This window comes from Vulpes vulpes, chromosome 11, assembly GCF_048418805.1.
Source record: "Vulpes vulpes isolate BD-2025 chromosome 11, VulVul3, whole genome shotgun sequence".
Taxonomy (NCBI): Eukaryota; Metazoa; Chordata; class Mammalia; order Carnivora; family Canidae; genus Vulpes; species Vulpes vulpes.
Window position 1 is genome coordinate 83,986,066 of NC_132790.1, and position 27,910 is coordinate 84,013,975.

General features: G+C 41.3%; 1 protein-coding gene across 1 annotated transcript in view; it reads left to right on the top strand.

The window, feature by feature from the left end:
* The first annotated feature begins 2,534 nt into the window (after positions 1-2,534).
* IL20RB (interleukin 20 receptor subunit beta) overlaps positions 2,535-27,910 on the top strand; it is a 37,475-nt gene continuing 12,099 nt past the window's right edge. The window contains exons 1-4 of the mRNA XM_026015535.2: positions 2,535-2,773; positions 19,343-19,469; positions 21,036-21,226; positions 26,314-26,438. Of these exons, the coding sequence (XP_025871320.1) occupies positions 2,659-2,773; positions 19,343-19,469; positions 21,036-21,226; positions 26,314-26,438 (558 nt within the window). The 5' untranslated portion in view covers positions 2,535-2,658. The remainder of the gene's footprint in view (positions 2,774-19,342; positions 19,470-21,035; positions 21,227-26,313; positions 26,439-27,910) is intronic.

Here is a 27,910-nt window from a genome sequence, read left to right on the forward strand (position 1 = left end):
AGGTAGGGGAAATGGTGTCATAATTTGACATCCATAGATTTGAGACAAAGATACATATTAGAAACATACTAGAGACAGCTGCTGCCCACATAACCATCTCAAATTGAAGTGTATCAAGGTGAACACACGCAACCTTTTTCCATACCACCCCCAACCCTGCCTAGCCTGACCCCACCTCTCCCTCCTCCTTTCCATTATTTTGATTGAGGCGCTACAGTCCACCCAGTTACTCAAACCAAGAACCTGAAAGTCATGTTTTCCTCTTCCTCCACCCTCCTAATCCACTCTAAGTGCTGTGGGTTCTGCCTCCTTCATCTTTTGAATTCAGTCACTTCTCTCTACCGACCTGGGAAAACCTCATGGAAGCCAACAATATCTCTTACCTCACTTACCAATAGTTTATTCCTTACCCTCCTGCCTCCAGTTTAGCTCTTTCCACTGTTTTCTCCATTCGAATCATAAACTTTTGAAAGCACCAATGCAGGGAATAATATCAGATTTGAGCTTTTAACCCCTCCTTTGACCTTCATTGCTCTCAGGATAAAGTCTAACGTCCTCAGCAAAGTATTCCAAGCTATCTGGAATCCTGGTTCTGCCTGCCTTAGAGCTTCATTTCTTGCCACTCAACCTTGCTCTCCAGTTGAATAAAATTTCTTGTGATTTCCTAAGTACACCATGCCTGGCTAATTTTTTTTCAGCATTTAACAGCTTAAAAGTCACCTCTTCCAGGGAGCCTTCCCTAATCCCTGAGGCTAGGTTAGATATTTCTCCTTAATGCTCCTATATTCCCTTGTGGATCTTTCTGTCACTTTATCCTCAGTACTGATTTATGATTATTCCCATACCTAACTTCTCCACTAGTTGAGAAGTTCTTGGTTTAGGGCAGGAGCTATTGAATTCCCAGATTCTAGTATACAGTAGGCCCTTAGTGAATGAATGAATGAATGAATGAATGATTACTTTTTCCAAGGTTATAATGCAAATAATTTCTGAAACTAAAGCCAAAATCTGTGGCCCCCTAAAACCCATGTTCTCCCATTCATGCATTCCACTAATGCTTACACCAAACAGTGCAAAAAGATATATAGCACCCAAAAGAATTGAAAGCAAGGTCTCAAGATGTTTTTACACCTATATTCATAGCAGCATTATTTATATTAGCTAAAAAGTGGAAGCAACTCAAATGTTCATTGATAGATGAATGAATGGATAAGCAAAATGTGGTATGTACATACAATGGAATATTATTTAGCTTTAGAAAAGAAGGAAATTCTGCAATATGCTACAGCATGGTGAACCTTGAGGACATTATGCTAAGTGAAATAAATCAGTCACAGAAAGCCAAGTAATTGCATGATTCCATTGATATAAGTGTAGTAATATAAGATATTCAGTGTAGTCAAAAGCATAAAGGCATAAAGTATAATGGTGGTTACCAGGAGCTATGGGGAGGAGACAATGGGGGGAATTGTTTAATTGGTATGGAGTTCCAGTTTTACAAGATGAAAAGATTTATAGGGACGGATGGTGGTGATGGTTGCACAACAATTTAAATGTATTAATACCACTGAACTGTACATTTAAAAAAGGTTAAGAAGGAAGTCAGTCATAAAGACAAATACCTTATGATTTCACTCTTATGTGGAATTTAAGAAACAAAACAGATGAACATAGGGTAAGGGAAAGAGAAATAAAATAAGATGAAAACAGAGAGGGAAGCAAACCATAAGAGACTTTTAACTCTAGTAAACAAACTAAGGTTTACTGGAGAGAAGATGAGTGGGGGGATGTGGTAACTGGGTGATGGGTATTAGGGAGGGCACTTGAAGTAATGAGCCCTGAGTGTCATATGCAACTGATGAATCACTAAATTCTATTTCTGAAATCAATAATACAGTGTATCTTCATTAAATTGAATTTAAATGTAAAAATAATTTTAAATGGTTAAGAAGATAAATTTTATGTGTATTTTACCAAAATAAAAAAATTTCAAAAAAGCCCCTGAACAAAGATATATTTCAAGGAGTCTTGGTCCCAATTTTCCTCCTCCATCTTCCCAATTCTCACTCTCTCTGCCCCAACATAACCAATTTTGTTAGTTTCTATATCTCCTTCCAGGTTTTCTTTTTTGGAAATATAAGCAAATATAAAGCTAAATTCTTCACCTTCTGACTTTTTGAAAGATATTAAATTTTTTTTTAACTTCTTTACTTTTTCTGGAGTATGTACCAAAAGGAGCTAGTAAGTACCCAGCTTGAATGAACTCACAAGATGGAGACTTAGAAGAGGATAGGTAAAATTTGAGAAGGTAAAATCTTGCTTGCTCACCACCAGTGAGGCCTCTAGGGACATCCAGGGTCCCCCCCACAGAGCAGAGCCTGTGGTCAAATATCTCTCCTAGGAAGATTCTCAAGCTCCTCAGAGTTAGTTACCTTTTCTCTGGAACTCTCCTATGCCACTCCCTCTGATGCAATATCTGGGTTTGGACAGAAAGGAGGGAGCTGCACAGCCCGCCCCTTCTGAGCTGTCTGGGCTGGCTTGTCTTTCTCAAACAATTCAGTCTCAGTCTTCACGGCAACTCAGACCCCAGCTCCAGCATCTGCATTCTGAAGTAAGAATGGCTGATATGGACAGAATGCGTCATTCTGGAGGGAAACAATGTTCCAGGTTGAGCTGAGTCGCCAAACACAGACCCTCTCTGTGGTTCTAGAAGAAATCTTGACAAGTCCTATCATGTGGTTTTTCTACGCCTTGATTCCATGTTTACTCATAGGTAAGTATGGATTAGAGTATAGCCAATAGCTTGGATTCAAACATAGGTTAAGAAGGTGAAAAATACTTTAGCAGAGTTTGGAGTTGCAATAGATGCGTAGAACATCTTATGTCTGTTTTTAAAAAGGTTTCTCACCTCCTAAACCTTCATCCCCACGTCACAAAGCAAGCCTGCATTCTGTTTGGAAATCTCTTTCCTAATGATCACAGAACAATCTGGAAAGATAAAATATCAAAACAAATAGTCTAAAGGTTAGCAGAGCTCCATGCATTTTATTATTTTTCTCATCTGATTTTAAAAGGCACCACATGGTTATCTCAGGCATTCTGTGTGTGCCTCCGAGATGTTAACTGTAGATGTTAACTGTAAAATAAAGATTCTGAGAAAATATACATGAATAAAAAAGCTTAATTTGCAACCTTAATATTGGGTATAAGACTTATTAAAATGGCTTTCTCCTGGTCACTGCAGAAAAAGAAGCAGTTAGGTACTCCATAGCATTTTTGAAAGTGTGGTTTGGGGCATTTTCCCTATCAGTAAGATTACATAATTTTCTCTGCTTCACTCCTGGCTGCTTGTACCTACATGCTTTGTTGTTCCAAAATTGAAGCTTCCTTAGTTTTGATGTTTCTTCATGCCAAACACCTTTAAGAGAAATTTCTAATTTTAATGCTCCAAAATACTGACACTTTGCAGTGTTGGTGGGAACCTTGAGTTCTTTCTTTTTCTTTTCTTTTCTTTCTTTCTTTCTTTTCTTTCTTTCTTTCTTCTTTCTTTCTTTCTTCCTTTCCTCTTCTTTCTTTCTTTTTTTCTTTCTTTCTTTCTTTCTTTCTTTCTTTCTTTCTTTCTTTCTTTATTTCTTTCTTTTTTTTTCTTTCTTTCTTTCTTTCTTTCTTTCTTTCTTTCTTTCTTTCTTTCTTTCATTCCACTGAGAACTAATTGTTTTAGTTTAAGTCAGGCAACAAATTAGTCTAAAGTGATTTGCAAATGTTTAGAATTGGCTTTAACATCAAATTCATGGTGTCCTTTCCTAGCTGAAAAACCTTTGCAGCTCCCAAATGCTTACTTAGCACATGGTGTTCAAGTCTGCTGTTTGTTTCATGACCCAGCATATTCAGGTCTCAACTCTATTTCTCACTGTTCTTTGACAACAAAGACAAACCACAGGTAGCTGCTGTCTTCACAATTGGCTTGTAATGCCCTCATTTCCTCCTCCCAGCTTTTATGATTGTTATTTCCCACCAGAAGCACCATCTCCAGTTCCTTTCCCCATCTGAAGCCTATGCTCCCATCATCATTCCCTTCTTCAGATTTCTCCCCAGCCTTCTCTCTCCTTTCACCCTTGACCTCACATACTCTGCTTAAGTGGATTGCTTCTATTTCCTACACTGCTCTGAGGGATGGGCCTAGACATCTTTTCTGGTGTCCTCACAGCTCCCAGCATAGGCTAATCATGTTAGTTATTTGGTTAGTTAACTGAGTGATTAGTTGATGGAACAAGTTGCCAGAAAAACATGCCCCCATTAAGCCAGAGGGAGAAGATGGGGAGGCCAATTGAGAAGGGAAATGCTCAGCACTTTTTTCCTAGATTCTTTTCCCTTTATTGAAGTATAATCGACATATAGCATTATATAACTTTCAGGTATACACCATAACGATTTGGTATTTATATATATTGCAAAATGACAACCATAATAAATGTAGTTAACGTCCATCACCATACATAGTTAAGTAACTGAATCAATGTGAGTTGGCTCCTTGATGAGACAGAAACTGTATACCACGTTAATTTGTTGCACAAAGAAAACTTTTATTTGCAGCAAATGAGGAGGTCACAGAGAATGGCTTCCAAAGTGGTAACTCCCTGAGGGTGGATAGGTTCCTTTTATTTAGAGTTAGGATGAATATTTTAGATAGGGAAGCTCTGTTATAGTATGTAGAGGTGGGCATAGGGTCACATATATATGCCTTAAGGCAGCATGCCTAGGCACACATTGTATGTTATGTAAATGAGGCTTGTGCTCCTCCTTAGGAGGAGATTTTAGTATTATAATGAGGTAAAGGTAATTGCCCGTCATTCCAGAAGTCACTCATTGGTCCGTCTGTGCAAGCACTAGCCTGGCATTTATTTCATTTTTTTAAAAGATTTTTATTTATTTATTCATGAGAGACACACAGAGAGAGAGAGAGAGAGAGAGAGAGAGAGATCTCGAGAGGCGGAGACCCAGGCAGAGGGAGAAGCAGGCTCCATGCAGGGAGCCCGACATGGGACTCGATCCCAGGTCTCCAGGCTCAGGCCCTGGGCCGAAGGTGGCACTAAACCCCTGAGCCACCTGGACTGCCCCTAGCTAGCCTGGCATTTAGTTCAAATTGTCTGGGTGGTCTGGGGCAATGGGAGGTGTTGTCAGGGCGGTCACCATGATCTGGGAATAATTTTGGTTTTCGTTTGCCTGAATTAAGAGGTAAGCCAGAAAAAAAAAAAAAAAAAAAAAAAGAGGTAAGCCAGAAAGAGAGCTTAAGGAAAAATATAAGACAAAGGTTAGTGAGCATAAGCATATGGGCAGTAAATGTCAGGTATTGGAATCTAGCTGATGAGAGTTACACATTTTTTTCTTGTGATGACTTTTAAATATGCAATACAGTGTTATTAACTATAGTCACCATGCTATACATTACATTCCCCAGGACTTACCTATCACACTTAAAACTGGAAATGTGTACCTTTTGACTCCTTTCACCCATTTTTAAATTCAGTATTTTCTTCAGTTAGGCAGTCCAATCTTTCAAGCCTTTTCTGAAAACTAGTTTCAAAAGACCTGGAAGTGAGTGTATTCTTCTGCCACCTATAAACATACAGAAAAAAACAAAAACAGACCAGTAGTGGAAACAACAAGGATGTCAGAGCCAGAGAGTCCTGTGTGGGTTTTGACTCCATCACTTGCTAGCTCATTGACTATATCATATAACTTCATTTTCCTCATGAGTAAAATGGAAAAAAAAAAAAAAGCCTCCTTGAGATTGGGAGGTATTTTAATTAAATGAGATGATGCAAACAAAACCATTCTGAAAACATCACTGTGTGCCACCCCCTATGTTAATTATTATTATCTGTATGTTACATAAACAGATAGTGTTGTCAGAAAATCATTGTTTTAGCTGAGGTTGCTTTTATGCAAGTTTGACCACTTCCTCTGGATGGTGTAGGTAATTGCAATTAATTCTGCAAATTCTAAACGAACTTCTATTAGTTACTTGAGATCTCTGGATAGATGGGTAGAAGTTCTTGCTCACTTTTATAGAATTCATTTGCCTTGCCCTGTCTCTTCCAAATAATAGTGTGTGATTCACGAAACTGATCATACTACTACTACTACTACTACTACTACTACTACTACTACCACCACCATTCCCACTGCTGCTACTGCTGCTACTACTACTACCACCACCACCACTACTACTACCAACAGCAACAATGACAATAACAGCAACAACAATCACGGTGGCCATTTCTGAGCTCACACTGCTCTAAATTAGCAAAAATGTTCTCTTGACTTCTTACATCAATCCTGCAAAGTAGTGGTATTATCCTCATTTTATACATACCATGAAACAGAGATTCAGAGAAGTTCAGTAATTTGCCCAAGTATATACATCTAGTAAGTGAGAAAATTGGGATTTGATTCTGGTTTGGCTGGTTCCAGAGCCTATGCCCTCTGTACCTCTCTGCAGAAGAAGCTGAGACACTGAAGCCTAGGAAAAGGGAAGACAGATGAAGTAAAGGGAATAAAGAAGATGGTGCTACCTTTTCTGAGCATTTGCTTGCTATAAGGGCTGTTGGAAAAGTGGCAGAAAGGGACCCAAATGAGGGGAGCTGACAGTAGACCCAGAGAGAGGAAGCCAGCAAGGCATCATTCTAGGGAGGAAATACGAGGATTTCTGTCTGGAAATTTTGCCCAAGGGCTTTGGGGTGGGCAGCCTTTTCTTAGCAGCAAAAAGATCTGATGTAAGATAGGGGATTAGGAAAAAGGAAATCAAGCTGAGGCTAATTTCACTAAGGGAGCCAAGGCCTGGTTCACTTAGTTTTCATTCATTTGACATTTCTGGTATCTTCCATGTATTAGGTTCTGGGCTAGATGCTGATTATAGAAGAACAAATTGGAGTCCCTTGTCTTCAGAGAACATAAGAGCCTTCCGGGAAATACATTTAAGTCTTTGGCATTTGGGAATTTATAGTTTCAACTATTCTTTGGCAATGAGAGGGAAGGTCTGCATTAGTGGTACTCAGTCTCAAATCACATTGCAATCACCTGGGAAGCTCTTAAAGCTATAAATACCTGGATTTCATGGCCTGAGATTCTGATTTAATTAATCTAGGGTGTTTCCTGGACATTGGAATTTTTCAAAACTCCCTAGCGGGGCTCCAGAAGTTGTGTATTCCAGAACTGGGCAGAGTAATTATACAAGTCTAAAGCATTTGTGTAAGTAAGAAAGTACTCAAAGAAGGATGGAGTCCTAAATGAAATGAGTATCCTGGATTGGATCCTGGATTGGAAAAAAGAACATTGATGGGAAAACAGACAAAATTCAAATAAGTGTAGAGTTTAGTTAATGGTAACATACCAATGTTGGTTTCTTAGTTTTGACAAATACAAACACAAATAATGTAAGATGTTAGTATTAGAGGAAGCTGGGTGAAGGATATGTAGAAACTTGTCTGCAGTTTATTCGTAAATCTAAAATTATTACAAAAATAAAAATAACATGAAAAAAGAGAGTGAGAAGTGGGAGTAAGTAAAAAAGGAGACAAGAACCAATCTGAAGGAGCTCCCAATGGCCAGAGTTGGAATAATTTAAGTAACAAAGTAGCAATAGATTAAAATAAATATTCATGACTCCATACTAATATAAATAGTTAAATGAATGAATGAATGAATGAATGGTGAAGGAACAGCTCTTCCTTGCAGAATTCCAATTAATAAACGGAAAATCACTGTTAATTAGAATATCACAGCAATAATTGTTGCAAATAATAGCAACTAGTAAGTGCTAAAATTAATGGATGAAAGTTTGAGAAGCAGAATATTCACATGGTGTCAAAGTATGTCCTAGGTTATTTATTAATTACAGAGAGGGGGAGCACCTGGTGGCTCAGTTGGTTGAGTGTCTGCCTTCAGCTCAGGTCATGATCCTGGGGTCCTGGGATCAAACCCCTTGGTGGGGTCCCTGCTCAGTGGGCTCCCTGTTCAGTGGGGAGCCTGCTTCTCCTTCATTTTCTGCCCCTCTCCCAGCTTGTGCTTGCTCACTCTTGCTGTCTCTCATAAATAAATAAAAAATCTTTTAAAAAAGATTATAAAGGGGAAAATGGTACCTTTATAGTAAAGACCACAGAAACGGTTCATTACATCACAGCTCCCATGGAGTTAGTCCAGTCACAGATATGCATGAGATTCTATTCATTGGATCAGAATCAAAATGATACTTTGATCCACTTGAGCCATTAAGTGCTACCTATTATATAATATGCCCAGGCCTGCAGAATGAAGCAGACCCTTTTTATTGTGAATAATAATGAGGACATATTTTTCTTTATATTGTTTTATTTCTTTGCATTGAGTGTGAGGAAGATAAATGGCTTAGTAAAAGTAATAAAATCAGTACAATCACTAAAAAAAAAAAAAAAAAAAAAAAAAAAAATTAACCCTTAACCAAGTGACCAAGTTTAACATCACTGGAAATAAGACACTAACATCATGTACTCCCTGTGAATACATGCCAAAAATGTATTGCCCCAGTGAAATTATGGGAAAACATCAGATAAACTCAAACTGAGGAATATTATACAAAATAACTGGCTAGTACTCTTAAAAAAAGATAAGATCATAAAGACAGAACAGATTGGAAGAGACTAGATATGGTAACTAAATGTGGGATCCTGGGTTAGTACCTGGGAAAAAAGAAAGGATGTGGGGGGAAAATTGGCCACATTTCAATAAAGGCCAAAGCTTCATTAATGATATTGTACCAATGTTATTATCTTAATTTTCATAGTTATACTATGATTATGTACATATGGAAGGCTAAAGTAGAGGGCTATGGGAGCTCTCTGTACTATTTTTACAACTCCAAGTCTGAAGTTATTTTTTTAAAGATTTTATTCATTTATTCACGAGAGACACAGAGACAGAGACCTAGGCAGAGGGAGAAGCAGGCTCCCTGCACGGAGCCTGATGCAAGACTCAATCCCAGGACCCTCGGATCATGCTCTGAGCAGAAGGCAGACACTCAACCACTGAGCCACCCAGTCATCCTGAAATTATTCTTTTTTAAGAATTATTTATGAGAGAGAGAAAACACACATGAGTGAGTGGGGGGAGGGGCAGAGGGAAAGAATCTTTAAGCAGACTCCTCCGCTGAGCAGGGAGCCCATTATGGGGCTCCATGCCACTACACAGAGATCATGACCTGAGTTGAAATCAAGAGCCAGATGCCCAACCAACTGAGCCACCTAGGTGCCCCTAAATCTGAAATTATTTTAAAATTAATCCTAACAGGGGCACCTGGGTGGCTCAGTCTATTAAGCAACCGACTCTTAATTTTACCTCTGGTCATGATCTTGGGGTCCTGGGATTGAGCCACTCATGGAGCTCCACACTCAGTGTGGGGTCTTCTTGAGATTTTCTCTCTGCCTCTGTCCCTCACCCTGCTTACTCTCTCTCAAAATAAATAAATAAAGGCTTTAAAAAAATAAAATTTAACAAACAAACAAAACCATTTCCTTAGTGATTGTAATGGGCAGCCAAGATTAAGAATGACCCCTAGACCCATGTTTCTCAAACTTTAATGTGCAGGTGAATTACCTGAGGATCTTGTTAAATGTAGATTCTGGTTCAGTAAGACATTGGTTGCTGCCTGTATTTCTTTTCTTTTCTCTTTAAGATTTATTTAATTGAGAGGATGAGAGGGGCAGAGGGAAAGGGAGAGAAGCAGACTCCCCGCTGAGCATGGAGCTCGACTTGGGGCTGGGCACAGGGCTTGATCTCACAACCCTGAGATCATGACCTTAGCTGAAACTAAGAGTGAGGTTGGTTTGTGCACTGTGCCACCCAGGCAACCTGAGACTTTGCATTTCTTGTAAGTCTTTGTGTAATGTGATGCTGCTGATCCAAAGATGATCCACAGTGATAGAAGATCCAAAGTGATAGATGAAGTAATTTATCACTTTCCTGAGGCATGAATTTATTTACATACCTTTTGAAGCTGGGATATAGGCACTAGTTACTCAAGCAGCAAGTGATGCCAGCAGCCTGCTTAGCCATGTCCTAGCTCAGCATTGGTCTTTTCTTCTTCTTGTCACATACAAAGTAATTCTCTTACAATAATTGACTAAATTTGAGGGAGGAATTTTAGAGCATAGTATCAGTTTATTATGCCTATATCCTTTATAGGGCAAGCCCCATGATGTAGGCAAAAAAAAAAAAAAAAAAAAAAAAAAGGTCCTCCAAAGATATACATGTTCTAATTACTGGAACCTGTGATATGTTACCTTCAATGGAAAAAGGAACTTTATTGAGAAAGAGAGCACAAGCTGTGGTGGGTTGAGGAGGATGGCGGTGGTGGTGCATAGAGGGTAAGGGAAAAGGAGGACCCGCTGAACAGGGAGCCTGATGTGGGTCTCGATCCCAGGACCCTGAGATCGTGACCTGAGCTGAAGGCAGATGCCTAACCCACTGAGTCACCCAGGCAACACTGGAAAAAAGGAATTTAAAGATGTGATTAATATTATGTGTGGGACCTTGAGATTGGGAGATGATCCTGGATTTTTAGGATAGGCCCAATACAAGATTCCTTAAAAACTGAGAATCTTTTCTGGATTCAGTGAGAGAGAGAGATGGGAAGACAGAAGAGAAGGCAGGAGAAATTTGAAGCATGAAAGGGACTTAATTAACCATTGTTGATTTTGAAGATGGAGAAAGGGAGCCTTGAGCAGAATGTAGGCAGCCTCTAGAAGCTGGAATGGCAAAGAAACAGATTCTCCACTGAAGCTTCTAGAACAAATGCAGTCCTGCCAACTCACAGGCCCCTGGAGACTTCTGATCTACAGAACTGCAATATAATAAGTCTGTGTTGTTTTACAAGATGCTAAATTTGTAGTAATTTGTTACAAAAGCAATAGAACACTTAATAGGCTGAGAGAGAGAGAGAGAGAGAGAGAGGGATCAGCATTGTGAATGAAGCTCTGTGCAAAATATGTTGCTTAGTTTTGCCCATTCTGAATCTTAATAGTCAGGTCATGGTCACCAGGCTCAAGACTCTATTGGAAACATCACCAAAGAGGCTCCACCCAGTGGTCTTTCTTAAGATACTTGAGTGAGACTGCTAGAATGAGAACAATAAATTTTCTATAGAAATAAAAGCATAAATATTTACAAGGAATCAAAAGATGATACAGGGAGTTTCAGCATCTCTCCCCAACTATGGTGAGAACCCTCATCCAACATGGCTGAAGATACAATTCTTTCAGATTTTGCACCCTCCTCACTGTGGCTAATCTGTCTTTCCTGTCCACACCTCAAATTTACTCGCCTCTGGCCCCTTGACTGTACAGTTGAGCATTAAACAACACACCAGTCCCAATGCAGTAGAAAACCCAGTAAAACTTTTCATTTTTTTAGATTTTGTTTAAAAACACTTTATTTATTTTAGAAAGAGAGCATGAGAGGGGGTAGAAGCAGAGATGAGAGAAGCAGACTCCCTGCTGAGCGTGAAGGGCTTGATCTCACCACCCTGAGATCATGATCTAAGCCCAAATCAGGAGTCTAATGCTTAACCAATGAGCCACCCAGGCGCCCCAGCCCCCATATAACTTTTGACTCTTCCAAAATTTAATTACTAATAGGCTACTATTGACCAGAAGTCTTTTTTTTTTTTAAGATTTATTTATTTATAATAGACACACAGAGAGAGAGAAAGAGGCAAAGGAAGGAGAAGCAGGCTCCTTGCCGGGGCCCGACGTGGGCTCAATCCCAGAACTCCAGGATCGCGCCCTGGGCCAAAGACAGGCGCCAAACCGCTGAGCCACCCAGGGATCCCCTATTGACCAGAAGTCTTACCAAACATTATCATTAACATAATTTGTATGCTATATATATTATACTCTATTGTTTTAATAAAGTAAGCTACAGAAAAGAAAATGTTAAGAAAATCAAATGGAAGGCCACCTGGGTGGCTCAGTGGTTGAGCATCTGCCTTTGGCTTAGGTCGTGATCCTGCGGTTCTGGGATTGAGTCCTGCATCAGGCTCCCCATGGGGAGTCTGCTTCTTCCTTTGCCTCTCTCTCTGCCTCTCTCTCTGTGTCTCTCATGAATAAATAAATAAATAAATAAATAAATAAATAAATAAATAAAAATCTTAAAAAACAAAAGAAAATCATAAGGAAGAGATAACACATTTATAGTACTGTATTTATAAAAAAAAAAAAAAAAGATCTGTGGGTAAGTGGATCTGCAGAGTTCAACCCCTTGTTCAAGGATCAGTTGTATTCTTCATTTTTGCATTTGCCAATTTACATCAGGTAGAGTCTTTATTAACTGGTTTCTTCAGAGACTTCAATACACATTGCTCCTGGCTGATTGATGACACTTCTTGTTAATGAGAATGCTGTGTGGATAACCAAGTTTTGTGTTTTTTTTTTCTCTCTTTGTCTTCTCAAGTCCAGTGTCAGCATTCTGTAACAGTGGGACAGGATTTTTTTAACCCTTTGACAGTAGAAAGAGTCACTACCAGCTTGAGTTCCCATTTCATAGAGTCATTTCCTATATCCTATTTTGTGTCCTAGCAGAAAACAAATCCTTCCTCATGCAGTGCCATGATACTTCCTAGGTAACTCTTTTAAATGGCATCAGTAGTTCATGGGCATTATTGTTTTTCCATCTCATACCCAGTGTATATGTGCTACATAAACATGAGTAAAACAAAGATGAAATTTAGAATACACTATAGAAATAACAGGATATTAAGGATGTTGCCTTTAGGGCTCAGAAAAAAGCAGTAGTTTTTTCTTTTAAGATTTTATCTATTTATTTGTTTGAGAGAGAGAGAGAGAGCCCACAAGCAAGGGGGAGGGGAGGAGTTGGAGAGAGGATAGGGAGAAGGGAGGAGATAGGGGGAAGGGAGAGGATGGGGTAGGAGTAGGGGCAAGCAGACTCCCCACTGAGCAGGAAGCCTGACTCTGGGCTTGATCCCTGGAATCCGGGATCAAGAGTTGAAGGCAGATGCTTAACTGATAGAGCTGCCCAGGTGCCCCAAGAAGCAGCAGTTTTCATCTTGATACAGTAATGACACTGAGTGTTTTGTGTTCATAATCAAGTTAGATTTGGAAATTCACAAGTAGAAGGGATTCACACAAGTGCAAATTATTGCACTAACATAATGGAGCCACTTAAAGGTTGGGACATCTTTTGCTGTTTTCCTGCCTAGGTGCCCCCTCATGAAGAAAGATATACCCAGTAATTCAACCTCAGGGTGTGTTGCTTAAATCCTGAGTGCCCTAATCATCAAATCACCCTCCCTAAACAGGTCTCTTTCACTGATTTAATTGACTAGATCTAATTGTAGAACTTTACATTTTTCCTAGGTTCATTTTCATACTGAGTTTATCTCATCATGATCTTTAATTTATTCTATTTTTTAAAATATTTTATTTATTTATTAATGAGAGACACAGAGAGAGGCAGAGACACAGGCAGAGGGAGAAGTCGGCTCCATGCAGGAAGCCCAGTGTGGTACTCGATCTCAGGACTCGGGATCACTCCCTGGGCCAAAGACAGATGCTCCACGACTGAGCCACCCAGGCGTCCTCATCATGATCTTTTAAAATGTATCCCACTGGGATTCCTGGGTGGCGCAGCGGTTTGGCGCCTGCCTTTGGCCCAGGGCGCGATCCTGGAGACTCCGGATCGAGTCCCGCGTCGGGCTCCCGGTGCATGGAGCCTGCTTCTCCCTCTCCCTCTGTCTTTGTCTCTGCCTCTCTCTCTCTCTGTGACTATCATAAAAATAAAATGTATCCCATTATCATAAAAATAAAATGTATCCCATCATTCAGATAATCAGAATTAATGCTATATTTTTTAGGTATGATGACATCATAGTTTTTTTTTTTTTTTTATTTATGATAGAGAGAGAGAGAGAGAGAGAGAGAGAGAGAAGCAGAGACATAGGCAGAGGGAGAAGCAGGCTCCATGCACCGGGAGCCCGACGTGGGATTCGATCCGGGGTCTCCAGGATGGCGCGCTGGGCCAAAGGCAGGCGCTAAACCGCTGCGCCACCCAGGGATCCCTCATAGTTGTATTTTTTTAACTGAAAATTTGTTGAGGAAATTCTAGATTCACATGCAATTATAAGAAATAATACAGGGATTCCAGGTTCCCCTCAAGTGGCATTTTGCAGAAGGATAGCACAATATCACAACCAGAATTTTGACATCATTGATACAATCCCATCTTATTCTGATTTCTCCAGATTTACTTGTACTCATTTGTGTATGTATGTGCATGTGCACAAATGTGTGTATCTTTGTGTATTTTTACCACAGTCAAGATACTGAACTATCCCAACATCACAATGATACCTCCTATTGCCTTTTATAACTATACCTCCTTCCTCTTACTCCCTCCCTTCCCTTCTGTTTCTAACCCCTAGCAATCACTAATCTGTTCTCCATTTGCAAACTTTTATCATTTCAAAAATGTTATATAAATAGAATCATATAATATGTAACTTTTTGGGATTGACTTTTTTCAGTCAGCAAAGTTCCCTGAGATTTCCTAAATTATTTTGTGTATCATTAGTTTGTTCCTTTTTATTGCTGAATAGTATTCCATGGGTGGATATAGCATAGTTTGTTTAAGCATTTAGCTCTTTAAAAAAAAAAAATTAAATTCAATTTGCCAACATATAGTATAATGCCCAGTGCTCATCCCATCAAGTGCCCTCCTTAGTGCCTGTCACCCAGTCACCCCATCCCCCCCACCCTACTCCCCTTCTGCAATCCTTTGTTTGTTTCACGATTAGGAGTCTCTCATGGTTTGTCTTCTTCTCTAATTTTTCCCCACTGAATTTCCCCCCCTTCCCTTATGGTCCCTTTCACTATTTCTTATATCCCACATATGAATGAAACCATATGATGATTGCTCTTTTTCTGACTGATGTATTTCACTCAGCATAATACCCTCCAGTTTCATCCACATCGAGGCAAATGTTAGGTATTTGTCCTTTCTGATCGCTGAGTAATACTCCATTGTATATATATATATATATATATATATATATATATATATATATATCACATCTTCTTTATCCATTCATTTGTTGAAGGACGTCATGGCTCCTTCAACAATTTGGTTATTGTGGACTTTGCTGCTATGAATATTGGGGTGCAGGTGTTCTAATGTTTCACTACATCAGTATCTTTGGGGGTAAATACCCAGTAGTGCAATCGCTGGGTCATAAGGTAGCTCTATTTTTAACTTCTTGAGGAACTTCTGCACTGTTTTCTAGAGTGGCTGTACCAGTTTGCATTCCCACCAACAGTGCAAGAGGGTTCTCCTTACTCCACATCGTCTCCAGTATTTGTTGTTTCTTGTCTTATTAATTTTAGCCATTCTCACTAGTGTGAGGTGGTATCCTTAACCATTTAATTCTTGAAGGACATATGGGCTGATTCCAGTTTGTCTGTGGATATTCATGTGCAGATCTTTTGTGATATAAGTTTTCATTTCTTTGGGATAAATGCCCAAGAGTGAAATTGCTGGGTTATATAGTAATTACAAGTTTAGTTTTACATGAAACTGCAAATATATTTTCTAGAGTGGCTAATACCATTTTACATTCCTGCCTGCGATGTATGAATGATTTAGTTTCTCTGCATCCTCACCAGGATTTGGTTTTGTTGTTTTTAAAGATTTTAGCCATTCTGATAGCTGTGTAGTGCTATTTTATTGTGGTTTTAATTTGCGTTTTCCTAATAGCTAATGATGTTAAACATCTGTTCATGTACTTTTTTGCCATCTGTATGTGCTCTTCAGTGAAATGTCTCTTCATGTCTTTTGCCTATTTTCTAATTCTGCTTTTATACTATTGAATTTTGAGAGTTCTTTATACGTTCTAGACATGAGTCCTTTGTGAAGATACACAGCTTGCAAATATTTTCTCCCATTCTGTAGCTTGTCTTCTCTTTTTTAAATAGGTTCTTTAGCAGAGCAAAGGGTTAATTTTGATGATGTTCAATTATAAACTTTTCTTTTTTTTATTAAAGATTTTATTTATTTATTCATGATAGACACACACAGAGAGGCAGAGACATAGGCAGAGGGAGAAGCAGGCTCCATGCAGGGAGCCCGACATGGGACTTGATCCCGGGACTCCAGGATCATGCCCTGGGCTGAAGGCAGACTCCAAACTGCTGAGCCACCGAGGGATCCCCTCAATTATAAACTTTTCTTTTTATGAATCTTGCTTTTGGTGTTTACTCTTTGCTTAGACCTGAAGATTTTTTAAATGTTTTTTTCTTAAAAGTCTTAGAATTTTACATTAAGTCTATGATCTACTTTGAGTGAGGAATTTAGGCTGAGATTTATTGTTATTGTCTTGCGGATGTCCTATTGCTCTAGTATTGTTTGTTGAAAAGCTATCCCTTCCTCTACTGAATTGCTTTTGTACCTTAGTCAAAAATCAGTTGAACATATTTGTGTGGGTCTATTTCTGGGATCTCTATTCTGTTTCGTTAATCTGTGTCTTTTTAGTTTAGTCTTTTTAGTTTTTCCCAATTACTATAAGTCTTGAAATTGGGTAATTTATTCCTCTCATTTTGTTATTTTTCAAAGTTGTCTTAGTTATTCTAGTTCCTTTACTTTTTCTTATATATTTTAGAAAAAACTTGTCTATATCTATAAAAAAACCCTTGATGGGCTTTGATAGGAATTACATTAAATCTGTATACCAATTTGGGGAAAATTACCATTTTAATTATGTTGAATTGTCCAATGCATTAACTCAGTATGTATCTCCATTTTTTTAGATTTCCTTTGAAATCTTTTACTAGCACTGTAGAGTTTTCACCATATAAATCCTAGATGTGTTTTGCTAGGTTTATGCCTAAGAATTTTTTTTTCAGTGATTGTAAATAGTATTTTAAATTTTGGTATATAAGTGTTCATTGCTAATATGTAGAAGTACACTTTTTTTTGTTTCTCTTGTATGCTATGAACTTGCTGAACTCATTTATTAGTTTTAGGAGGTTTTTGTTTGATTTGGTTTTTTGTAGATTCAATGGGATTTTCTTTCTTTCTTTTTTAAAGATTTGAATTTTTTAAGTATTCTCTACACCCAATGTGGGGCTCAAACTCACAATCCTGAGATTGAGAGTTGCATGATCTGCTGACTGAGTCAGCCAATTGCCCCAATTTCATGTGATTTTCTGTATACCCTATCATGTCACCTGCAGACACAAGTTTCATTACTTCATCCAATCTGTAATGCCTTTTACTTCTTTTGTTTGCCTTATGGCAGTTGCTAGGACTTGCAGTACTATGTTGAATAAAAGTGGTGAGAGTGAACATCCTTGCCTTGTTCCTGGTTTTAGGGGGAAAGCATTTAGTCTTTTGTCATTAAGATACTGGCTCTAGGGTTTTTGTAAATGGTTTTTTATCAAAATGAGATAACTACCTGCTGTTCTTAACTTGAAGAGAGATGTTTTCTTTTTTACATTAAGAATGAGTGTTAGATTTTATAGGTACTTTTTCTGTGTCAGTTGATATGACTGATTTTTTTTTCATTTATTGATATGGTGGATTGCATTAATTGATTTTCAAATGTTGAACTAACCTTGCACCTGGAATAAATCCTACTTGGTCGTGGTGTATGATCTTCTTTATATATTATTGAATTTGGATTGCTAGCATTTTGTTGAAGATTTTTGCATCTAAGTGCATGAGATATATTATTTTGTTGGATTTTGTTTTTGTTTTAAAAATATGTACTATCTTTGTCTGATTATGATTTCAGGGTAATATTGGCTTCATAAGATAAGTTGGAGAATTTTTCTCTTCTATTTTTTTGAAGAGATTGTATAAAATTGGTGTTAATTTTTTTTTTTTTTTAATATTTGGTGGCATTCTTCAATGAAACCATCTGGGCCTGAAGATTTCATTCTTAAGATTTAAAAAATTACTAATTATAGTTGTATATTTACATAGCTATGTAATACCCACATTTCTAACCATAGAAATGTGTTGTATACTTTACCAGAGAAAAGATGTTGGAGAGGATCATGCCCCACTCCCCTGAGCCATCCCCCCTGCATCTGGCTCTTTTCCTTTTCATCCTTTGGGTGATTACAAAGTTGAGTGAGGCAGACAGGAAGCTTCCCTGTGGGTAACCCAGGTGTTTCCTTGCAGGGCTGGCTGGGGATACTGTGAATGAGATGGACATAGATCACCAGGGTTCTACATCAGAGAAGGAAGGGCATAGGCGGGATATCCCCAGCAGCCCCTCATCCCCTTGTGGTCACAAGGCTTGATAACGAACAACAGGTGCCAATCTGGAGACAGGCACAGAGATGAAAAGGCTCTGGGTGAGGGCCCCAGTTCCTCCCCCACTGTGCTACCGATGTTATCACTGCAGTTGTAACAGCAAAGGAGGCAGGTGTTAGGCATTAAAACAGAAGTGTGTAAAAGTGGGAGGAGAAGGACCATAGAAGAAGATCCAGGCTGCACCCCGGGCTGCATGCAAAGATGAGCCCCAGGACTGCCCATCTCCTTAGTATAGGTTCAGTTTCACAGGTCTCTTTGATTCTGCATGAAAACCACGGACCCACTGTGTGCACACTCTGGGCACACCACACACACCTATGTGGGAGTTACTTGGATCCCAACTGGCTCAGGGGTCTGCGGTCTGCCTGGGGTGGAATCTCTAACTTGGCTTGGTGCCCTTTGGGATTGTATTCCTTCCACAGCAGGCCTAAGCCTGCACTTCCCAGCAGGGAGCTGATACCCCATTTGGCTTCTTGGGGGATGTGAAGGAATATGTTTTGGCACCTGATGATGGCAAAGCAGGAGGAGAAAGTGGCAGGGGTCTGCATGGGTTTGGTCACATGGTTAGCAAGTGGCAGAGTCAAGGCCTACATCTAGGTAGATCAGACATAAAAGCTGTAAATAATGTGCTTCAGTTTTCTCATTTGTACAACGGAGAAACCAATGGTCTGTACATCCCAGTATGATCATGAGGATTACATGAGATAATCAGGTAATAATCTAACACATGGCCTAGATAGAACATAGTGAGTACTCACAATACTAGCCATTATTATTATTATTAATGTTAATATGCCATTTATCATGAAAGGCAGAATTACAATTATGGCAGCAAAAATTTAGCGTCAACACAAGTATGATGACATTAGAATTGTTTCTGGTTCATTAACACGTAAGGCCTTTCATTAGAAACTAATTTGAAGCTGTGACATTCCTCTGATACGAGTCCAAATGTCAGCCCGTCTAAATGCCTCAATCCCAGATGGAGTGGCTGTCCTGCCTGCCCCTCAGAACCTCTCTGTACAATCAACCAACATGAAGCATCTCTTGACATGGAGCCCAGTGATTGTGCCTGGAGAAATAATATACTATTTTGTTGAGTACCAGGGGTGAGTTTTTTTGTTTCTAATTTTTCTTCCTTTAATGAGTATTTGATTCCTGGAGGTAGAGTCTTCATTCCAAAGCTTAAGGAGACTTTGTGAGCCCAGGGATAGATTATTTCCCATGGACATCAGGACAGTTGAAGAAGCAAAGGAAATAGACCTGTGGATTTGACAGTGAACTGTCTGGGTATGTAAGTGTATATAAACACATTTTGGTAGAGCTTCTTTTCAACAATGAGCCAACTGTCCAATACTAAAGTAAATCTTAAGAAATGTATTTGGCTCTGATCTAAGGTGGATTAATCATTGGAGATGCATATCCTTTGGAGGTGAGAGGAGACCTCAGTTTTCCTGACTCTGGGCATGCCCACAGGAGCCAAAATAAATCATGACCCTAAAGGTCAGCTGGACCTGGAGTCAAGCAGGTCTGCTTTTCTCCACGTGTCCAGGTTCTGAGAGTTGTTGAGGAGGGACAGGGACATAGAAGGCACTCAGTCTGTTTCATTAACAGTAAATACAAACTGAGCACTTATGTGTGTAGACATTCTTCTAGGCTTGGGGTACAGTTGACAGGGTTTCTAGATATGGGAAACATATTTAGAAGAGGAGACAGACAGTAAAAAGGTAAATAAATAAATATACTGGGTCTACATTGTCCATTGTGGTAGCACTAGACACAGATAAGTATTTAAATTGAAATTAATTAAAATTACACTAAAGTGTCTGTTTTTCAGTCATACTAGTCACAAATCAAGTTCTTGATAGCCATATATGGCTAGTGACTACCATAATGAACAACACTGATATAGAACATGTTCTATTGGGCAGCACTGCTCTAGGTGACTTTAGATAGTATTCTGTGCTAGGAGGATACCTGAAAGGCTGATGCCATAGAGAGTAGACTCTGAGGTGCCTTTTAATTAGGTGGTCAGGGGAGGTCTTTCTGAGCAGGTGATGTTTAAGCTGCCATCTGAAGGATAGGAGGAGCCAACCAATGTGAATAGCGGGATACAACTTTTGAGACACAGTGAACAGGTAATCAAAGATCCTAAGGTAACAAGAGCTCAGGATGTGGGAAGAGTGAAAAGAAGGCCAGTGTAGAGGGAATATCATGTTTAGGGACAGAGTGAGAGAGAAGGCCAGAGAGTCTTACAGACCACAGGGAAGTGTTTGGATTCCATTCTGAGTACTTTGGAAGCCATTAAGAAGAGAAATGTCACAATCTGTTGAGTGATGAATGGTTTGAAGGACAGCAGAAGTGGAAGCTGGAAGATCAATCAGGAGACCACAGCAAGGTCAGGGATGACAGCAACTGAGACTGGGAGGGGGGTTGCTGTAGAGATGGAGAGGCCAGGACAGACTGGGGTTTACACCTCCATTTCCCTTGTTTAGTGATAAAAGGACTAAGAAAGAATGGATGGTTGGTGAGGAAATAGAGTGAAGGAACTGGAGTGTGGAGAAAATGCTTGTTTTGCTGACCCAAAGTAGGTGAATGAGGCAGTTACTTGCACCTGTCATTGTGCCTGGGTTAAAGGGGCTGGAATGACACTGTGCCCTCCTCTCCTTGGCCAGGGAGTATGAAAGCCTGTACATGAGCCACATCTGGATTCCCAGCAGCTGGTGCTCACCCACTGAAGGTCCTGCATGTGACATCACTGATGACATCACTGCCACCGTGCCATACAACCTCCATGTCAGGGCCACCTTAGGCTCACAGACCTCAGCCTGGAGCACTCTGCAGCATCCCTTTAATCGAAACTCAAGTAAGGCACTTCTCTCCTTACTCCCCTACTTCCATTGGCCTCACCTTCAGGAACCACATTCACTGAGACTTTCAGGATTCTTGTTAGCATCAAACTAGACTTGAAAAGCCAGAGCACCATGAACAAAAACAGTCCTAACTGGCCCATTTCAAAAATTACCAACTACTTCGCACATGCCCTCTCATTCTGAAAGAGACTTTCAAACTCATTCCTGGCTGTCTCCATCAGGGTCTGCAGATGGTGGGGAACATGGAAGGAGAGCTGTTCTGAAGTGAGGACATGGAGCTGGGATTGCTTCTTTCTGTCTAGATAGCACCTCAATAAATCTTACATTGCTTCCCATCTAGTGCCTCATTAACCTGATATTTGTTCCCTGCATACGCAGCTTCTTTGTGCAATAGGATCTATAGATTTATCAGACTTACCAGAAACAGTAACTGGGAAATAAATAACTTTTCTATAGTGATAGTACCGGAAAATGATTGAGAAAAAAGTATGGCAAAAATCCAGATGGGTGGCCAAATATGGCAGAGTGCAAACAATGGCCAGTGTGTAAAAAGGGTGTGTTTGTTTGGAAAACAGCAGGAGCAAAGGCTGGTCACATGGTAAAGGGCTTTCCATGAAACCTGTTGAAATCAGCAGAGGGGAGTCATGGATGAAGAGAGGGTGTAGGCCAGGTCTATCTTATACACTAATTACTCTGAATGCTGTGTGGAAAGTGAACTGAAGTAGGACAAGTCTGCAGGGCAGGGGAAGAGTGAGAAGGGGGGTTGTCACTCCAGCTGAGCCAAAATTGGTCTTGATCCCAGGAGTGAGTGAGGGGACAGGAAGGAGAGGGCACATTCCAGAGACATGGCTGAGTTAGAAAGGACAGAGCTTGAGTTATTGGAAGATGAAGTGGGGAGAGACAATGACGGTGTCCAGCTTCCAGTTGGGGTTGATGAGAACATCATCCAAGGCAGAGAACCCAGGAGGAACAGGAGACACTCCTGGCTTTGGGCTCTTTGAGATGGAGGCTCCTACAAGATAGCATGCTACAGATATCTGATTGGCAGCTAGAAATCAGGCCCTTGGGCTCAGACAGGCCAAGTTCAGGCACAACACAAAATTTTTTCTTAAATATTTTATTTATTTATTTGACAGAGAGGAGAGAGAGCACAAGCAGGGGGAGCAACAGGCAGAGGGAGAAGGAGGAACAGGCTCCCCGTCGAGCAAGGAGCCAGGTTCCGGGCTCCATCCCAGGACCCTGGGATCATGACCTGAGCCGAAGGCAGACACTTAACCAGCTGAGCCACCCAGGCACCCCAGAATTAATAGTTAAAGGCTTGGGAGCAAATGAGATTGTCCAGGGACAAGATATGAGGACAAAGAGAACCCAGGACAGGATCCTGGAAGCCTTGGGGTTTAAAAAGTGAATAGAGGGAAGGGCACCCATAGGTGGCCAGGCAGGTAGTGCCCTGGAAGGGAAAAGAGCTGCTGATAGCCTGAAGGAGGGCCCTAAATGGGTCCTTGGGAAAATGGCTTCATGGAATATTTGGGATGGTGATGAGGCTGCTAGGTGAAGGATTGAGTGGAGGGGCGGGGAAGGAGCAAGGCAGCTCCTCCCCTGAGAACAGGCAAAGGCAATAATGTGACCAGGCTGTAGCTATGGGAAAGGCAGGGGAAAGGCCTTTGGTGAATTCTGCTTTCTTGATGTAGCAGAAGATCCTCTGCTGTGAGTAAGGACAAAAGAAGGTTTAGGGCAGCATCTATAGCAATAGGATAAGTCAAAGGTTACTGAGGAGTGTATAAGATTGAGTAGAAATCAGGAGGATTTAGAAGATCAGGGGGCCCAAGCTGGAAGGGGCTGAGGAAGGTTAAGACAGATTTGAAGGGGAATTTGGCCCTCTAGAGTCAGGTATGATTCAAATCCCAGCTCAGCCATTGATAGCTGACACCCTGCCTGCCTCCTCACCCGCAGAAACGGCAACAGTTTGCCTGGCTGGGAGTGACGGGGACTATATAAGATGAAATATGTAAATAGTCAGGGCAGTGCCATCCTATCATAGCACTCAGCTATTGGTAAGTGTTATATTATTGTTGCCCAAGGGATGCTTAGAGCTTAGAGCCAGAGAGCAGAGTACGGAAGAGGTGGGGGCAAGAATGGGACCACCAGAATGGGACACCAATAAGAATTTTGGTGCAAAATGTGAGTTTCTCTGCCCAGGACTCTTTCCCCAGGCACTGAGAGGATACAGCAGACTCAGTGTGATCCAGTGTGAGGCACTGGAGGAGACTGAGGGACACTGGAGGGTGCAGTGCCCAAGCAAGACCCAGAACTACCTCTCTTCAGCATCTAAGAGCCTGGGGCTCCAGCCAAGACCATTGCTAAGGACTGGCAGCTATTGTTGGAAAGGAAGGTACAGGTCAGATGGAGGTCAAGTGCTTATAAAACTACATGGGCAGGGGTGCGCAATAACAACTTGTGCTTGAGAAGACCAGTATAAACAGGAAAGGATCTTACTGCTGGAGAAGCTGAGGAACAGGAAGGAGCCTCTGTACCTGCACCAGAAGGTAAAAGATGTCATCCCATGTGATCCCTGTGGAGGTAGAGTAAGCTACAGAGTGAGGATGGAATTGTCACTCTTAAAGGGACATTAAATCTGTTTGTTTGCCTTTGAAAAAGGCCATCCCAACTTCTCCCCAGGCATGTGAAAAATCTTGTTTTAAGGCTCTTCTGAAAAGGTTCCCCTACTCCTAAGGGGACACCTTGTTGAGAGCAGAGGTTCTTTTTTTTAAAAGATTTTACTTATTTATTCATGAGAGACACACACAGAGAGAGAGAGAGAGAGAGAGAGAGAGAGAGAGAGAGAGGCAGAGACACAGGCAGAAGGAGAAGCAGGCCCCATGCAGGGAGCCCAACGTGGGACTCAATCCCAGGTAACCAGGATCATGCCCTAAGCTAAACCGCTGAGCCACTTGGGCTGCCTGAGAGCGGAGGTTCTTAACCTTGATGACACATTCCAGTCACGGCGGAGATTTAGAGCCATGTGTCCAGGGCCTATCCACAGAGAGTCTGATTTAAGTGATTTTTTTTTTTTTTTTTTTTTTTTGATTTAAGTGATCTATGTGCGTTCTGTTCCTGGGAGTTTACGATTTCCTCAGGTTGTTCTCATGGATAGCTGGATTTGAGGTCCACTCATAGGGAGGCTAATACCCCACCAGCAGAGGCTAGAAATGTGGAAAGACATGGGCTCAAATTCTGGCCATTAACTGTGTGACAAGTCACGTAGCTTCTCTGAGGCTCAGTTACATCATCTGAACAACAGGAATCATGTTTGTCTTCCTATGCTTGCTGGATGGATGAAATGAGCTAAGTATATAGAATGCATAGGGCAGAGGTTCCTGTCCCAACACTGTCAAGAATGTTCCTCTGAACTAAAATGACGTTAGGTCATTTTCTCTAATTCTATTCTCAATCAATTTGGAGAAGAGAGGATCCAATTTTATAATGTTTACTTAAAACTGAAGCTTCTGAACTGGTTATGTTTTGCACAGTTGGTCCCTGACTTCCTCACTTCTCCTGTCCCCTATCCAGGTAGCTCTTCAAATGCCAGGAAATGCTTTGCTCTCCAAAAACTTCCTCCAGGAACTGCTTTTCCTCTGAGTATCCACTGACCCCAGTGCAGGATTTAGCTCAGAACTCACTCCACTGTACTTCCCAAGCCAAGGCCAACCATTGGGGTGGCCCTTCTGGTCCTGCAGTGTCTAGATCTGACAGGCAAGTGTGGATCCATCATCTGTAGCCAGGGACTGGAGGTTGCCTGTGTATGCCCTTCTGTTCTTAGTCTGCTGATGGGAAAGAATCCACAGGGGCTGCTGGCCTCCCTGTTTGGGATCCAACAATGTGAAAGATGGGTGTTTGTGCTTAAGGTGTAATTTCTAGAGTTGACTACTGGAATTTGTAAAATCCTCTGACTTTCCAACATTCCCATTAAAAAGAGGAAGTGAAGAATTCTTGGACCAAGAATAGAATGGCCAACCCATTCACAGGCTGCTGATTTCCTAATGCTTGAAAGTCATCAGCAGCCAGTATATATCACTCTTTGAGCTACAGTGATACACATGCCCCTGCAGGTATGTTCATTCCTGATGAGCAAAGAATGGACCCAACTGTTCTGTATAGACCTGAGCTCATGCAAGCATTAAGAAATGGCATCTGCTCACTTAGATGAGTCAAGGTGAGGAGCACTTTCTGCCCCTCCACCAAATAAATAAAGAAAGAAAAAGAGGAACTGGGCTATAAAATTTTAAAACAGAGAGGTTTACCTGAGTACTGTCACTTTTCTTGAGTGTGTGTGCCTCCTGAAGAAGGAGCAGAGGACTTTATCATGGTCAAGGAGAGGAGTGAAAAAAGAATTGTAGTTAAGTCTTTGTCATTTAAAACAATTTGCTCATCATTCAAAATGCATTTACTGAGTATGCTGATTACAAGAAAGTATTGGTATACAGTAGTCCCCCTTATTTGTAGGGGATATGTTCTAGGACCCCCAGTGGATGCCTGAAACTGAGAATAGTACCAAATCCTACATATACTGAGTTTTTTCTTATACATACATACATACTTATGATAAAGTCAAATTTATAAATTAGGCACAGTAAGAGATTAGCAACAACAATAATAGAAGAACAATGATAACAATATACTGTAATAAAAGTTATGTGAATGTGGTCTCCTCTCTCAAAGTTATCTTATTGTGCTGTACTGGCCCTCCTTCTTCTTGTGATGATGTGAGATGATAAAATGCCTTGGGAGGAGTGAGGGGAATGATACAGGCACTGGGTATTGTTAGGCTACTATTGACCTTCCAATCATATATCAGAGGGAGGATCATCTGTTTCTCTCCCCATCACAGGTAACTGAAACCACAGCAAGCAAAGCCTCAGATAAGGGGGATGACAGTCCAGCTTCTGCATGCTGGGAAGTTACACACCTCCCTTCCCTACAACCCCAGCATGTCTCTACTGATAATTTGGTTCTGGTCTCTCAGGACGGAAACCAGTCCTGCCTGGGACTGGCTTTGATTCTCCCTTCATCTTGCCAACAGCCATCCTCACCCCACCCGTGATGGAGGTCACCAAGGATGGCTTCCACCTGGTTATTAAGCTAGAAGACCTGGGACCCCAATTTGAGTTCCTTGTGGCTTACTGGAGGAGGGAGCCTGATGCCAAGGTAAGACTTCCAGCCTTGGCCTTGGAGTCCGGCCTCAGGGAAGGAGTCAGACCACTGAGGGGTGGGTAAGGAAAGCTGTTCCTTGAAGTGTTCACCTGTCCAGGGGTGGCCTGAGCATGAGCAGGCCTGAGTGCAGGGTGGGAAAGGAGAAATGAGAGCAGCTGACAATCCTAGAGCCTCCCCTTCAGAGAATTGCCTTGGTCCACCCCAAGTTCAGGCCAGATTTGCTGAAGTATGGGGGGTTGCCTCTTTGCCCTAAACTCAAACAGTATGATCCATAGTAACTTTCAGGGCATTCCTTTCTTCCTCCTCATCAGCCTGTCTTTTCGGCCATTCTCCCTGGCATGTTTAGGTGCAGGAGACCAGGGTGTTCCAGATCATCTAGATGATTTCAAAAGCATGTGAAACTGGCACAAGCCTCTCAAGGGTGTGTATCAGGGTAGGGTGCAGAAGTCAGGGCAGAGAGCCAGGGTCTGGCTTGTGAATAAACCTGTCTAATTATCAGCCAGTTGGCCATTCAGAATGCCTAGATGGGGCATTGCCTCATCCTACTGTGGGATAGTTACTGCAGAGTGGGTTGGGTGGGATGTCAGCACACCCAGAGTGAATGAAGAGCTGGAGCTTGAGCAGGAACTGAGGGATAGTCAGACCCTGAGATTCTGTCCAAGATGCTTTGTGAAGGCTACTCCAGTCAGCACAAGGAAAATGAGCTTTATTGTAAGTCTGGATAGGATGCAGTAAGGGGTTTTCACAGATTTATGGGCAGAGCTGGCCTAGGCTACCTCTGACCTCACAGCAATATCTAAGGGGCAAAACACATGTCCTATCACCTATTGAACAGGGGCTATAGTTTGGCTAGTTTCCCCTGAAAGGTGGTATGTGTAGGTGGGGCAAGCAATAATAATGGCTTCCAGTATTTACTCCTGCTGGGTGAGGGCCCAGAAGTAGGACATGACATTGCCAGCCAGGCAGATGGCATAGTATGGGGGACAGACCAGGACCTGGGCAGAAGGGAGCATGCAGCTCCCTCAGATTCCTTGGGATGGAGCCCACTCCCCACCCTTGGTAACAGGCAGGGCCAGTGCTGAGAGAGGAGCGGGTACCCTGAGTCACTGGGGCTTGGCCCAGACAAGCCTCCACAGGTTCAAATGTGTAGCACAGGGTTCAGTGGGTGGGTAGAGGTAGAGAGGTACACAGATGGACGGACAGATGGGTAAATGGATGAATGTGTGAGGAGACATATCCTACTGGCTCCATTGCTCCCGTGCGCTGATCCCCCTGGCAGCACTGGCCGTGCCAAGCCCCCAGGCTCAGTCAGATTTCTCACCTTCAGGTGTCTGCGTAAATGTTACCCTATCAGGGAGGACTTGTTTTAATCACTCTGCTTCATGCCTACTCATCATCCTACCTCCTTGCTCTGCTTCCTTCTGTTTCATAGCCCCTGCACCACCTGACATGTGTCACACAATTGT